This window comes from Lampetra planeri, chromosome 17, assembly GCF_965212315.1.
Source record: "Lampetra planeri chromosome 17, kcLamPlan1.2.h2, whole genome shotgun sequence".
In the NCBI taxonomy this organism is placed as follows: Eukaryota; Metazoa; Chordata; class Hyperoartia; order Petromyzontiformes; family Petromyzontidae; genus Lampetra; species Lampetra planeri.
Genome location: NC_136123.1, coordinates 4417558 through 4434457, shown reverse-complemented (window position 1 = coordinate 4434457; position 16900 = coordinate 4417558). Strand labels below are relative to the sequence as shown.

The 16900-nt window shown below is 44.6% G+C and overlaps 1 protein-coding gene across 1 annotated transcript in view; it reads right to left on the bottom strand.

Moving 5' to 3' along the window:
* Window positions 1-16668, bottom strand: part of LOC144723293 (matrix metalloproteinase-24-like) — a 53029-nt gene extending 36361 nt beyond the window's left edge. Inside the window, exons 1-2 of the mRNA XM_078601910.1 lie at window positions 15964-16668; window positions 695-843 (exon numbers count right to left, since the gene is read on the bottom strand). Of these exons, the coding sequence (XP_078458036.1) occupies window positions 695-843; window positions 15964-16098 (284 nt within the window). The 5' untranslated portion in view covers window positions 16099-16668. The remainder of the gene's footprint in view (window positions 1-694; window positions 844-15963) is intronic.
* Between the last annotated feature and the right edge of the window lie 232 nt (window positions 16669-16900).

Sequence of the window (16900 nt, the reverse complement as noted above, 5' to 3'; positions counted from 1 at the left end):
AAAACTCATGGAAACTCAAGAAAACAACAAATGCTTCCGTCACGTCGACCTTCAGCTGGCAAAAAAGAAATACACACAAGCACAATATTTGGCGAGAAAATGTAAATATGAATACCAAATGCACATCTTATTCAACAATATTTAGGTGACCTTTAAAAAGGCACAACGTTGTATTGCACGAATGTGTGCCTTGCTGGTACTTACTAGTATTGAAAAAAATCCCTTATTTATGGATTTCATAGATAGGGCCTGATTACTCTGATTGTCGGCCGAGATATGGTGTGTCCAAGTAAGAGATTGGATTTCCAAACCCTTAATGAGAAAGAGTGGCCTGAACCCAAGGGGCCTGGAAGAACTGATATTGGATAAATCTCTAAAACAAATTACTGCACGTGCAATAATGGCCACACATGTAGCGCGTGCTACATGGGACTATGGCAAACACCCCATGTTTGCAAATTCGATTAAACCGATTCTACAAGGGAAAATGGAAGGTAAGTGGGGATGAGGAAGGAAACGAATCAGTTGGCAGGCCGATGTCTGCAGTTGGATGGCACTCTCCACGACGCTGAAGATCGCGATAGATGGAAACCACCCATCCATGGACGACACCAGTTCGAGAAATGTTTTATTTAGTCATTGTTCTGTAAAGTTCAACCAATCGGCCAGAGCAGAGAGGCGACTGCCCACTCACCGGAGGGTGTCGGCATCAACAGTGCCGGTGACGTTGATGCCGTAGAACCGCTGCATTGCAGAGACGGCGGCCGACATGACTCCTGGCGAGCGGATGGTGGACATGCGGGCATCTCCCCCAGGCAGGTAGCCGTACCGTTGCAGCCACGCCTGCAGTACCCGCAGCACAACCACCATCGCACACACACACACCACGGAGACACACATTTGTCTGGCGTCAACAGCCACAAAGGAAAACAGCCTTACGTATGCACTCTATGTTTGAACTTCTTTCACGCCGTACATAACCAACCGTGCTAATCAGAGATGCGGGGGAAGGACAACAAACGAAATACAGAAAGCAGCTCGAAAGAAATTCGTTTTCAATTTTTATGATTGTGCTGCATGGCCTTTTCGCGGTTGTGCACGGCAGCTGTGTTTTTGGGCTGTAGCGCGGTGTTGTTCGTCAAGATGTCTGACTTTTCTCCCCACTTGCCCGAAAGTTTCTTTAGGAACCGAACTCGGTTTTCTGCGAGACCTCCTGGAGAATTGAGTTTTCTGGCAAAAATCTCCCAGAACATTGGGGCTATACGTCGGGATGGTCGTGCCGAAACAAGCACCGCGGTACAACCCCAAAAACACATCGGATAGCCTCCTAATTGCTAACATACTGTGCGCGTAAATACCCTCCACATTTTCGGCCGCTCAGACGTTACACAGAGTTGTCCCATGCCAGCGCTTGTGGGTTTGCGGGAAATTCACATTCTATTGGAAAATCCCTCCAGGGAGGGTTAAAAAAAAAGACTATATATATCTTAGCTGCCCAATGTCAGAACCATGTCTAATTTGGAACGCAAAGAGAGTAAGGGCAAAATAGAGATGAACAAAAAACTAAAAGAAACAAATCTGCGATGAAGTGCATAGTTAGTTCAATTCAATCCAAATTGTAGGTAAGCTCTTCACATGTGTGGAAAAAAACCTCTCCAACAGAAAAACGGCAGAAATAAACCAAGTAAAGATCAGTACTGTATCCGTCTCTTCGGAATCAAAGTATACAAATGAGACACTGGTGATTTCTAATGAAATATTCAAATATAATTTATAAAAGCTACATTTTCAAACACTTTGGGCCGGTTTTTTGGTTGTTATTTTTTTAAACCAATTAAAATATTTTGGACAAGCTTGGAGCCTCTCACCTGTTGCAAAAAAAGTGCATAATTGTCTACCCAGCAACCATTACTGTTCTTACTCAAGTGCCCGAGTTTACGGGAAGTGACTTTCAAAGGCTAGGGCACTAATTTGTTAACATTCACACTGCCCTTCACTCACTTGGGGGTGCAAAAGATGAGTGTGGGGGTGGGGTTTGGAGTCAGCCAAATATAAGAGTCAACTTCATTGAACAAATAAAAAATAAAAAACGATCTATCCTTTTAGACCACAATCGAACAGAAAGAACTTTGCAAAGCACCATGAGAAAGGGATGTCAAGAGGCGTACAAACAACGCCTTAGATTGCTATACATGTGCAGCTTAGTTACAAGGAATGCAGAACCGTCAAAGCATCTAAACAAAGCTCCCTACATAGTCAGCCTATGAGCATGGGCTATATAAATCAATTGGCACCACAGCAAATGCAACTACAGTACTCCTAAGGGGTAGACGCCACATCCCAGCATGTCGACTGTGCGCACACTCAAGTTTAGAGACTGCGGACGCTCTGAGATTGAAGGTCATTAGTGCATGCGAAGGTTGCATAATTGAATTCGCTCTTGTAACGGTGCATCGATTAACATCGATTCTTAAGCCTAGTGCCATGCGTTGAATCGTGCGCGTGTAAGAGAGTACAAGTTTTTCTTATTTATACCAAGTCCGTAATTATAATATCATTATAATATAATTATAATATATATTGGAGGGGACACATCCCCCCCAATATTCAAATATGCTCAAAATGCCCCCCCCCCAATATATTGCTATAAAAAATATTTTTTAATTATAATAATTGCTATGCTATGTAAATAAAAACAACAATTTGCTAAACCTTGGCCACATTATCTGGACTTTTCTTCATATAACAATGCATAGATTTCTGTTTATAGTATTGTGGTTTATGGTTGCACTGTATTAATCCCTAATCTCTGCCATTACATACAATGAAACAAGAAAAGGTACAAAAGAAAAAACAGAGCAATGTAATACAATACATTAGTAGACATTATTGTAAAAAATAAAAAGTCGATGCTATGTGTTAGTAAATTTTTTAATATTTTAGGCAGGAAATTAGTTTTCAAATTTAGATATATTTTGTTCTGGGAGGAGATCCAGACCCCCTGGAAGATTTGGTCCCCCCCAATGTTGACTCCATGGCTACAGCCTTGATTTATACAAATATGCACATGTGGAGTTTTGCGTAATGAACTGAAAGAACATTGCAGAGAACTTGGACGAGCAAATCTAGTGCCGGATTATCCCAGTAGCAAAAGTAGCTACATATTCTACGGGCCCCGCACTTTCAAGGGCTCCGCGCTAAATGCTTTCAAGCTATCAATTCCGGTTCAGTGATTCTGCACTTGCTCTATTACTAAAGTACTATACTGCCTTCAACTTTTACGAACGACTGTGTGTTTAAGGTTAGCGATTTGTCGTATTATCTGGTTGTATAGAAAATGAAAAAATACAATTACTTTACTATGCAAGTGAAAAATTAGCGTTGTAATATTTATGTGTTTCTTTTTATATTTAGGGCCCCTTCATACCATATGCTACAGGCAATTACAATAAACTACGACGTTTCGATCGCAACACAAGCGTTCGTCATCAGGAACAGGCAGTTATTTTTTTTGTTATTTTCTTTTAACCTATCTACGCGACTTTACCGAAAGACCCAAAGAATAGTGAATAACTCGTTAAGATAATGATTTGTACTTACATAAGGTTTTGTAAATACAGTGCAAATCACATGGTCATATACAGCACGAGTATTTCAAGCAGTTATTTGTAGTAATTTGTTTTCCTTTCCGATACTTTGCACTCCGATGTTGTTTTGTATTGTTTGTTGTTGTTGTTGTAACTTTCTGACCTACCCCTTACATATTGTACTGGATATCTGTGAAAAAGAGCTTCATAGCTCATCGGATTTCTCCAGGATAAGTAAAGATTCTGAATCCGAGTGTGTTGTTTAAAGATTTATGGATAATTGGAATTATACACATTATTACAGTTTAAACATGGGAGCGCATGCAATTAAAACATTGAAATCTATAAATGAAGTTATGTACTTCAAGGGAAAAGGAATAACGCCATCAGACATCATTTGATGGGGTTTTATGAGATTTTTTCAGATTTATCGGAACATGCCTGAGGCACGCTCAGATAGCTGAATGTAGCTATGGGAAGAAAAACATTATTACAGTATTGACAAGACATGGCAAAAGTACCTTCTGCAACACACAGCATAAAGATAAATATTGTGCATTGTTTTAATTCATCAATGAATTATTAACTGTATTCTAGAGGCTATGGGGAGCTAAATCCCATTTGTGGGACCAAAGTGGAACTGCCAGGGGCGAAAAGTAACACCTCATTCTCATTGTTCCAGAACTACGAGTGAATTCAGAATGATAATCTCTATTTATACTGAAGGAATCCGATGACCTATAAAGCTCTTTTTCACACGTGTCCAGTAGGGACGGGTCAGAACGTTATAACAACAAGCATTACAAGAACACGATAGGAGTTAAAAGCATGGGAAAGGGAAACAAAAAACGCATGACAAATACAACTCAACTATTGTTTATCTCATCAGGTAAAGCCCACCGAGCTATATTTGCTTCTTTTTCAGAAGTGACCTGGCCACAAATGATCGCTTAACGAAGTGGCTTACAACGTGGAAATTTATCGCAGCAAATAATTTAAATAATCTAAATGCACGATTGACATACCTGTCAACCCATACGATTTACCCGTATTCTTGTACAGGGACATTAAGTTTTCCCTGTACAAAAAAATGTGTATATTTGTTTGTGTTTCTCCCTTGTGATGGCACTTTGTAGGATGAACGTTGAGATTTATAAAGGCACGGGGTGACCAAAAAAGTCTGAATTGGTCTGTAATAAGGTAGGGCACTGATAAGGGGTTGACGGGTATGGATTGGTATTGGGATATTTAACAAATTCAGCAGCATATATCTAAAACAATAATAACAACAAACACACCTTGGTTGCTCTCTATGCAAATGTACTTGTCAAGTGTGTTTTAGTTTGCTAATTAAACTAAAGATTATTTTTGGGTCAGCAGGCCACTACCACCATAAATTGGTCTGACCCACAAAGGGCAGGCAATTTAAAGTCGAGTTTACAAAAGGGCACACAATAATGTAACAAGAGTGTGGAATATCTCACACTCTCGGTAAAGAAAAACACCACAAGTATACTTTGTGTTGGTAAATGTGCAGCCCTGCAATTGTTTTTTTTCTCTCTCACCAATGCTGCTAGAAAAAGACCTCCTCTACAGGAAGCTCAAGGGAGCCCCTCAAGAGAATAGTTGCCCCCTTCTTCCGCAGTGGCCAGATGTCTTGGGAGAGGTCGAAGTACCCCCCACCATACACCCACAACACGTGACCCCTGCCCGTCCACTAACCGTGGTGTATCAATTCATACTGCCGAGTTGACAAGAGATGGGGGATTTAAGGTTGCACCCATTGTCTGCCTCGCCTAGAGATTGAATCGAACTTCTGGATTGCAAGTCGAGTGTGCTAACCATTGCACCGTGGCGGCGTCCCTGTACTTGGTACACATCGAGCGGTGCACACAGAACAGCCACCAAAAGCTAAAGTCACATTCTGAGCAGCTGAGCATGCCTTGACTCAAAGGCTGCAACTTCCGGAGGGTTTGAATACCGACATGCAGGCTGAATCTAACTCCTGTTCAGCAGCAGCTCAGCGTACTGCACATGTGTCGAGAGTGTGTGTGTGTACGTGTGCTGGCGTGGGGAGCGGTGGTGCAGCGGTTAGGGCGCTGCGCTATAAACCCGGCGACCCGAGTTCGATTCCCACTCACGGCCAACGCCGGTGACGATTATCTGAACCGGTTCTGGGCCTCCGCTAGGTCGACTCAGCCTTAAATGAGTACCTGGTGCGATGTGTAAACATCGGCACTAGGGAGACAAAGGCGGTCAGGCGTGGTGCTGGCCACCCACCCCCTGGTGTGCCGTGCCGGCCTTCATAGGTGCTCGCTGACAGCACTTGCCCCAACAGTCTGTTAAGGCTGTACGGGGGATCTTTGTCTTTGTGTACTTGGGGAATGGTTAAGCAGTGGTTAGCACACTGGACTACAGCAAAACAAGTTCAATTCCTGGCCATGATTACATCATTCGAAAGTGATATCTGCACCTCTGTTCTGCCTTTCCATGATTGACTTGGCCTTGCATCAGCACCTATTGTGGTGTATAAGTGTATTGGAACACAATCCTTATGAATATATTGCCCCATGTATAAGGGAATTGAGGGGATATATGGTAAAGGCTGTGGCACCACAACAGGGAACTACAGGGATGAGACTCTCAACTCATGATGCCGTATTTGATTCAGCAGTGGAGAGACAAACATGGCCGGGTGGTTAAGTGGTGGCTACATCACCCCCTCACGCGCCATTCTGGCCTCAATAGGTGCTTGCTAACAGCAATTACCCAAAGGACATAAGGCTATATGGGAAAGCTTTGTATTTGTAGTTGGACTTTGTGAAGTATTTAAGTTTACATGTTACATAAATGACAGCATTTATATTTTTTTTAAAAGGCAAACTATCATAGCACAGCACTTTGCTTCCTCAGGAGAAAGGACCGAAAACACTACATGTGTCTTTATTGTCCAATTTAAGGAATACTTGAAATGTGAAAGAGCTCAGGAAAAATTGTTCAAGGAACTGCACAGCACCTCAAACTACCTCTGCATGTTCCCCAGAATTGCCATTGGCACAGGCTAATGAATGACTGCCATCTATATCTAGTGGGATTTTGTTTTTGATGCTGAAGTGTAACTTAGCAGGGTGTTTCATAATTACGGTATAATGAAAGCAGTCGACATTATACTGCTACATTGAATATCTCCTTCCCTTTATTGGTAACATTAGGCTCATGTTAAATGTGTGCTTCCCTAACTCCAAGGCTAATCAGATTTTGTATGAAATGCAAAAATCTTCCCATACTGTCCTGTCCTTGGGAGAGAATGTTAATCATGCTGGCCAATCTCCTTGGAGAATTTCAAAAGCTCACAACTCCCTTGGCAACAATGGACCATTGAGAGGCAATGTCATGAAATACATATTCAGCCCTTTGTCAATCCACTGCTGGATGAAGGCCTCCTCAAGCTGGGTCACACATGGGGTTTGTTTTGTATGTGTTCCGTACATAGCCAAATGTGCTATGCTGGTCAGTGTTGTTGAAGGGGAAGCGGTGAAGGCCATGGAACGGTTCAGATATCACTCACAATTGGTGCTAACATGGCCGGGAATTGAACTCAGGTCACCGAAGTTATAGCATAGTGTGTCAATAACTGTGCCATCACTCCACCAGGTAAAAAAAAAACTGAATGTAGAATAATAATAATAATAATAAAAATCACAAAATACAATGCATGACAATAACTCAACAATTTTAGATGCGATTTTAAATTTAACAGTGTCATTTGTTATACTTCCTATCCTATCTTCCCAATTACCTGCAGTACAAATCCTGGCCTATCCAAGGGAGCCATCACACTAGCTTATTAAAAGTAAACAGAAGAGATTTTTTTTACATTAAATAAACATATTTTTTGCTATATCACAAACTACACGCTGAAAATTGTCATCTGTCACTTGTTTTAGCGTTTTCGTCTTAACACGTTTAATAAGATGTATAATACATAACACATGTGCACACATAAAATAAAGTTATAACTGGAAAAGTAAGCAGACATGCTCTGCAGTAAGAACAGAGGTAGGCTGCTGGTAAGGACTTATTAAATCCTGGACAGCACAGTGTGGCCCAGAAATCTGAATAAGAGTGACCTAGAATGAAAAAAAAAGGTTTGTCTTGGAAATATACACAGAGCACACACACACCACACGCCCATGAAAAGTGAAGCATGATATACCAAAACAACCCCAACTATTTGGCCTGATTTTACTTTATCATCTGCTATGTCAAGGACATGAAACTCCAAGGCTGCATGTGTCAATTGCCTACTATTGTCCTCTTAGTGCACTCAATAACCAGTTCACTTACCCTTGTAAATAAAATTAAGCCTCTGGGATTACCAGAACGATAACTATGAAGGGTACCCATTAAGCAATGGCATATATGCAGTCGTATCCAGCAGTGGAAACCGATGGGTGACCTTCCGGCAAATCTTGTAAGATTGTAACTCATTATAATAAGAGCGATTGCTGTATGGGAATTATCCACAAAATAAAACGGGGATTCAATCACTTTAGAGCATGGGAACTAGTAGCTGTGCCAAGAGTGGATACGTTCTCCAAGGCATTAATGTGTATATTTCTGGTACTGCATCTCACAACATGGCAATACTGTCCTGCATTAGTTACAATAAAATTTAAACAATACTCTATTAAAGTCCTATGTACAATAAATACAAATTCAGGTCTTTTCTCGTAAAAACAGGTATGAAAGTTGGTCAAACGTCAGCGTGGGAACCAAACAATGAGCAGTCGAAGGCTGAAAAAAATGACCATGCAGAGGCTATACACAGGGACTTTCAAAGCAACCACACAGGAAGCTGTAACAGCAGCAGCAGCTGGGCCCCAAATGGGGAGGAAAAAATAAAACTGGGGCCTTTTGCTAGAGCAGGATCCCTACCTACAGAGGCACTCACTCCTAATGGGCCCTATCCAAGTAAGGAAATCGTGAGATTTTCAAATGAACTCGGGTCACTGGAATTGACTTAGCAGCGATGAAAGGTGAGTGTGCTAACCTGCACTGTGCCTCCACAGCTCATATTGATTAATTGCAAACGTCGTTTGTGATTCTGTCGATATCAACATTAGTCCTTTAATAATTAAACCGATGGCTAACATTTACTTTCACCAGAAATGGAGAAAAGTGATTTCATGGAATTAGAAGAGTACAAAAAATCCGGAATGGGTTTGTTTTAGTTTCTTGTGCTCAGTAATTTACTCCACTTTTCAGCGGTGGCATGCTTTGTTGACATAAGGTGATCAAACCCAGCTTTTAAAGTATAACTTAGGTATTTAACATAAAGGTCCAAAGTACTTCAGCCAGCAAGACTCTCTGCAAGACTTGAATGCAACGACATACGACTTTATTGTAAATGCCACACTAAAGAGCCCATAACTTTTCACCAACATTGCAAATTAGCGGTCTTTACCTCTCTATACCTGCAGGATATTTACCATTGATATATTGACGCATATAAAAGACTGATGAGATTAAGGTTTTTTCTTCCTCTTTTGGGTTTGTCTCGTGATGCTGCCATCGTGTAGTGGATAACGCGCTCGGCTTGCAATCCAGGTCAGCGGTTAAATCTCCAGGCACGGCAGTTGAAACAATGAGCATTCTGGAGGTTTCTTAACTCCCCACCACCTGTCCACCCAGCAGTATAAATGGGTTCACCACTCTTGATCTATGAGCAGGTTGCGTGTGATCGGATAAAGTGTTGTTTTTTCCCAACTTTTCCAATGTCATCGTTGAAAGAGTAGGCCAAAGTACCATCTATAGGGCTCTCTAAAGCTTCCTCTAGTCTAGGCCCGTTCTAGTAGAGTGAGCAATTTATTCAAGTCGGCACCTTTACGTTGTATTTACTCAGCTGGAATGAATTGGCCCAGCAGTGCCCTGTTTGCTTGGATGGCTGATTGATATGATCATTATTGGTCTCCTCTTCAAGTCAGTTTTGAAAATCAGGAATTGTTTTTTCAACAAAAAAAATATTTTTTTCCCACCAATAATATATTTTCCCCGCTCTCCTGGAGATTCCTGTCCCTTACGTTATGATTCCTTGATGTGCTTTGCAAGTCTGACTCAACATCCATAAGCTATATCACAATTTGGTATTGACCAAAAGGTAAGATACACGTGGGTAAGGGGTAATGTGATAACACGGAGCGTTGAGTAGGGCGCTATGCACGCACTGCTAAGTGGCACTGCGCTAGGATGACCACACACTCCCTGAAGAGTGAGATCATTACATCAGGCAGTGAAAATTCAATCCTGTTAAATGTTTCAGGCCACGATGAGAGGGAAACCCTTGTACTGTGCCGTATTAAAGTGTACAACGTGCAAAGTTGTGTGTACAATTGCACCGCGCTATCAGCTATGGATGGAATTATTCAGCGCCCTGGCAGAAGCAACATATTTGACGCGATTGAATTTAAGAATTATTTTTAATAATAATAATGATAGCGCCCCTAGTGGTTGCTGTGGTGATATGAAACAATTTACATTGGGAGTTATTGAGATAATAAAAATAAAACATAATAAAATAAATATTTTTATAAATTATTAAATTATTATATAATATTATCATGTTTTATTATTATTACTTTATTATTTTCCTTCTACGTGACTTTACCAAAAGAACCAAGAAGATGAATCCCTGCAGTCACGAAAGCTTTAAATCGAAAAAGTTATTGAGATGTTTCATTTATGGCCCTTTGTCAAGCCACTGGTGAAGGCCTCCCCCCAAGGCATGTTGTTGTTCATAGGGGTTGCTTAACCATACTTCACCACGCTCAATCAGCGTGGGTTGGTGAAGGTGTTGTTTCCAGGACCAGTTCAGATATCACTTACCACTGACGTTTGCCATGGCTGATAATCAAATTCAGGTCACCAGGTGTAAATATGGCAGTGTGCATACCACCGTGCCACCACTCCACCCCAAATGTATTCTTACACAGTTCAATGCATGTATCCGAAGCTTAATTATCAATATGAATCCTCTTAGCTGTCAAATAAATACTGTACACACATCACATCCGTGTGCGTACTGCATTTATTTAGCTTACATGTATATACTGTACATGTATTGACAATAATAGAGAAAATATAAAGTTGCAGGTTTGCACCTTCTTGCTCAAGCCACTATTGACGGAGTTATAGAGCCCATCTCGAGGGTATTTGGCCTACTCTTCCACGTTGACCAGATATCTTGGTAGAGGTGGGAGTATGAGATGAACCCATGTATACTGCTGGATCTACAAAGGAGGAGGGGTCATTTAAGAAATTACCACATTGTTTCAACTGCCGTGCCAGGAGATAGAAATCGAGCTGGTGACCTCTAGATGTCATGTCCGGTGTGCTAATGATCCCAACCACGAGCAGAATTCGCCCTATATATTACCCATCCCAATATGGTAATGACAGCCCCTCCAAAGGGAATGTAAATAATGCATGCTGTTTATTTGTTGTGTAGGGGTTAAAACAAGAAGGTCAATACATCATACAAAGGGGCTGACTTTGGAAACACAGCAGACGAATGTGCATATACTGCAAAACGGCACATTTAGATTGATTATACACGACAAGCAATGTTGAGATCACGCGCGAAAATGCCAGCCGCAAATACTGGAGTCCCGGACTCGAGCAAATGTGAATGCTGAGCCAGCAACGTCCCTTGTGAGTCCAAGCTTGAGAGAGCAGAGAAAAACTCTGATGTCTCTAACTGGTGGCCAATTCTCGCAGTACTCATTTATCCGGCAATTGATTGAGAGTGGCACAGAAATTTTGCGCTGTGTGTGCGTGTGTACAAAGCAACTTTAAGCATATATTCCGGCTGCTACGATCACAGAGAAAAAAACAAACAACACACCGGTGTCCATGTATCAGCAAATGCCGAATGTATAAATGTTAAAGTGCCCTGTGCTATTGCATGATCATCATCGGTGTGCGATTGTTTTGGTACACGTGGTGTATGAAATGCTCTTTGAAGCCTGCTTTCTTCCAAGGTCCTGCTTGTAATGCAGGCCATATATAGACACGCAAAAAAAAGACAAAGATCCCCCGTATAGCCTGCGCAGACTGTTGGGGCAAGTGCTGTTTGCGAGCACCTATGAAGGCCGGCCAACACCACGCCCGGCCGCCTTTGTCTCCCCAGTGGTGATGCTTACACACCACACCCGGTACTAATTTCAGGCTGAGTCGACCTAGGGGAGGCCCATGACCGGTTAAGATAATCGTCACTTGGTGTTGGCCGTGAGCGCGAATCGAACCCGAGTCGCCACTCCCCATTATATATAGACAACACACAAGACACACAATAGTCTGTGTCCCTCCGTGGGATATTTGCATATAATCCTTTATGATCACAGGCAAAACAATAGCCCACTGCACACGGACAACTAACGAAATTTAAAAAAACATTCGATAATTCCGTGACTTTGTACCAAAATAACTTATTAAGCATCCCCTTGACTTGCAATCAGCCAGCACGCAGGGCTGGCTTAATAACGCGCCTTAAACGCTGCATGTAAACAACTCCGTACACAAAAGAAAACACTGGCTGACGTGTCCATATGCAACGCCTTGCCTTTCTGTAAATATATTCGGGAGCGCACCGTGTTTAAGCACGGCAACAGGCCACCGAAACAACAATAGAGGCCCCCCTCCCTCCCCACCAATGCATGTTAGCAATAGCTCTTTAATACGAGCAACAAAATGCGATTATGTTTCCCTTACAGCCAGCGCCTTGTCTGTGCTCTCCATACACGAGCTCTGCCGCTTACAGCTGGGACCCGTATCAAGTGTTCACAAGATTGGACGGAGCCGACAAAGAGAGATCCACAACCACCGATTATTGTGCAGGGCTGCTTGGAGCCAAGGGGCTGTTAGAGAGGGCCACGTGAAAGCGAACAGTGAGATGGTGCTGCAGAGACACTCCCACGCACAGTCGTCTTTGTCTTCCCAGCGTTGCTGTTTACATCACTGCAAACATTAAGGCCGAGTAGACCCAGGGGAGTCCCCAGCAAACTGGGTTAAGATAGATATTCGCCACTGATATTGACCGTGAATGGGAATGCAACTCGGGTCGCCGTGATCACATGGCAACACGCCAAGCTGGGCTGCTAGCAGGAGATCCTGCGAATCTGTTAGCTCTAAACCGAGAGCATTGAGTACATACAGCCAATACATTTTTATTGTTTTATATTTATATAATTTTATTATTTCCCTTCTACGTGACATTACCGAAAGAACCAAGAATATGAATCCCTGCAGTCACGAAAGCTTAAAATAAAATTTTACATACAGCCAGTCACTACTCTCTTATCATCATTGCTTTGGAGCGGTGGCGCAAGTGATTAGCGCACTGAGCGTCTCTCTCTCTGTACCCGGTCACACCAAATGTTGATTCCCTACCACGGGTAACGTCAAACGACCCCATTCACCAACCCGCACTGATCAGCGTGGGAAAAGTGTGGGCACTGTCGTCACACTGCTGTCACCCAGCAGTGGATACACATCGGTTTAAAACACAGAAGAGGGTCCATGTAATTATGATAGTTTATATTTTTGCATGGACAGTGCTGTAACACGTCGGTAAATAAGACGTACGTTTCGTGTGACATACACACAATGCAATTGCAAACGTAAACAACAACAACAACAGGACAATGCAACTTGAAAATCTGGGTCAGCGTGGAGTAAACAAAGACCTTGGAGAGAGAACGTAACACATCCTGATCGTGCACAGCTTACGTCGCAAAAAACACATAAAAGCATATTACGAAACACGTTCAAAACAAGCTGGAAATAGCAAAGCAAGCAAGTAGAAAACACACACACAATGACTGCGTAACATGTAAATTAATCATTGACATCTGGTTACTGCAGAGCAGCATTTACAGAGGCATTTAGAGCTCAGACAATGAGATTAGAGTGAATTCCAGTCCGGTGTTTGCTTGCTTGCCTACGCAATTCACGAAGCCACCCCCCCCCCCAATATCCGCCCCATCTCCCCCAATAACATTATCGGCCAGGTTTGTAACAGACACGATTCTGGAACCATCATCCAAATTCCCCCTCCATCTATCCACTTTCTCCCCCAATCATTCGGTCATCATCCCACGCTAGGCTATGCTGTGAGCGCTGCTGCTGCTGATGATGCTGCTGCTGCTGCTGCTCCTAGCGTGTTGAATGATGAAACACACGAGGGCGGACGGATGAACAAAAAAAAGAGGGCGCTTAAGTTTGCAAGAGGCCGGCAGAATTGTGACCCGACACCTTGCGAGAGGTTCCCCCCTTTGTTTACGGTGACATTCTCATTGTCTGTCGTGCACGGGAGAAAGTCCCCACGTGGGGTTTTGCCCATTGTGAGTCCGGTTCGATTGCAGCTCACGGACAACACCAACAGTGACGATTAATCTGAACCGGTCCTGGGTCTCCCCCCCAGGTCGACTCAGCCTCAAATGAGTACCCGGTGCTGTGTGTAAACATCGCCACTAAGGGAGACAAAGGCGGCCGGGCGTGGTGTTGGCCACCCACCCCATCTTTTGTGCCGTACCGGCTTTTATAGGTGCTCGCTAACAGCACTTGCCCCTACAGTCTGTTAAGGTTATACGGGGGATCTTTGTCTTTGTACACAATGTGTGTGTGTGTATATACACATCGCGTCCTATACACACGTGCCATATATATTGTATGATATGAAAATGCACCGAGATTCTATCGTGTATTGTCTGACTGCCGTATACGCGTTGGTGATGCTCCAATACGCAAAAGGGAGATGCTATGGTCGTGCAGATGTCACGCTGTGATGTAAAATCGATTTATAACATCTCTTACGCAATATCTTTGATGGATACCTCATGTGCATATTCGATCGATATCTCATAAGAACATCTGATGGATATACACGGGTATCTCTTCGGTATAAATAAATATTCCGACAAAGATTCCGAAAACTGACAGGCATATGTACCTCGGTGATGGATATGCATATTGCACCTCACGTGTAAGTCTGTGATTGATATCGTATCGGTGATTATCTCAGCCACACGTACCTCTCTAATGGCATTATGGATATGGTATGGAGATGCCTCTCCAACTGTGGCAGGCACATGTCGGGTATGAACATGCAACCTCTGTGCCGGACATATGGACTGTATCTCTGTGGTGGCAATTCACGTATTCCCTCTCTCATGGCATGTATACTTCTGTGACATGCAGATGCACCGATGTGATTGAAACCACCTACCTCGACCATGGTACACGGTGGATAGAAATGCATTCGCCTCTTTTGGGTTGGCATGTTCATCTGTGCTGGCCATGCACATGTCTATTGTGGCATGTTGTCCTGTGTCCACGTAGAGTGGTAAGTGCCTGGCTAAGCATGTGTCTTATTGTTGCATGCTGTCCTGTGTCCACGTAGAGTGGTAAGTGCCTGGCTAAGCACGTGTCTTATTGTTGCATGCTGTCCTGTGTCCACGTAGAGTGGTAAGTGCCTGGCTAAGCACGTGTCTTATTGTTGCATGCTGTCCTGTGTCCACGTAGAGTGGTAAGTGCCTGGCTAAGCACGTGTCTTATTGTTGCATGCTGTCCTGTGTCCACGTAGAGTGTAAGTGCCTGGCTAAGCATGTGTCTTATTGTTGCATGCTGTCCTGTGTCCACGTAGAGTGGTAAGTGCCTGGCTAAGCACGTGTCTTATTGTTGCATGCTGTCCTGTGTCCACGTAGAGTGTAAGTGCCTGGCTAAGCACGTGTCTTATTGTGGCATGCTGTCCTGTGTCCACGTAGAGTGGTAAGTGCCTGGCTAAGCACGTGTCTTATTGTTGCATGCTGTCCTGTGTCCACGTAGAGTGTAAGTGCCTGGCTAAGCACGTGTCTTATTGTGGCATGCTGTCCTGTGTCCACGTAGAGTGGTAAGTGCCTGGCTAAGCACGTGTCTTATTGTTGCATGCTGTCCTGTGTCCACGTAGAGTGTAAGTGCCTGGCTAAGCACGTGTCTTATTGTTGCATGCTGTCCTGTGTCCACGTAGAGTGGTAAGTGCCTGGCTAAGCACGTGTCTTATTGTTGCATGCTGTCCTGTGTCCACGTAGAGTGTAAGTGCCTGGCTAAGCACGTGTCTTATTGTTGCATGCTGTCCTGTGTCCACGTAGAGTGGTAAGTGCCTGGCTAAGCACGTGTCCTCCCTCCCTCTATGACGACATCGACAATTCGGCACATGCACTTCCCACGATGGGACAGACACGTACATCGGTGCCGGCAAAATGGCACGTTCGCCCCCAGCACCCGTGTGGTGTGTGTGTGTGTCTGTGTGTGGTGTGTGTGTCTGTCTGCGTGGTGGTACCTCCGTGCTGAACGCGTCCTCCGCCAGGCAGCCCGTGCCCCAGCCTGTAATCCACGCGTACACGAGGCACAGCAGACGGAGCGAGGGACGTCGCTCCGTGCCGCCGCCGCCACCGCCGCCGGCAGATCCCGCCATGGCTGTGGCAAGAGACGGCCACCCCCGGGGCAACCCTCCCTCCTTCTCCTTCTCCTCGTCGTCGTCTTCTTCCTCCTCTCGTCCTCGTCCTCCCCGAGCCGAGACACGGCTCCCGCACCACCCCAACCACCCGACCCACCGCTCCCAGCCACAACAACAACAACAGCAGCCGCTGCTGCTGCTGCCGCCGCTGCTGCTGCCGCAACACCCTCCTCCTCCTCCGGTCTACGGCACAGGTTGGAGGGATGAAGAGAAGGCAGCCTTCCCAATCGCTGCCGCTTTTCCCCGTCAACTGGGGTCCACGGATCTCCGACGGATGCCGACGCTGATGCTGCTGCGAATCATGAACGCTCGGCTCGTACAGAGGACCCCCTCCTCCTCCTCGTCCTCCTTCTCCCCGCTTTGCTTGCTACGAGACGACCGGGCAGCGATGATCTCCTACGGCGACAGTCCACGGTGTGGGCAAGGCAGCAGCAGCAGGCTGTGCACGCCGATGATGGGAGCGCTGCTGTATGGGGATGTCATCTCGGCTGTGCGCTGGGAGACGAAGGGGGCATGGCGCACGGCTATATGAACTGTGGCGAGGAGCATTGCCTCCTCCTCCCTCCCTCCTCCTCCACCCCCTTATTACCACCACCCCCCCTACCCCTTCCACCAATGTCTCAACCAGCACCCCCCACACTCGCAACAACCCCGATACCCAGCTCGGCGACTACCCCCCCCCACTGCCCTCCACCCACCAAACGAGAGGCACATCCACAATCGCGTAGCCCGCAACGCCACACATCCACCCCGACCCACT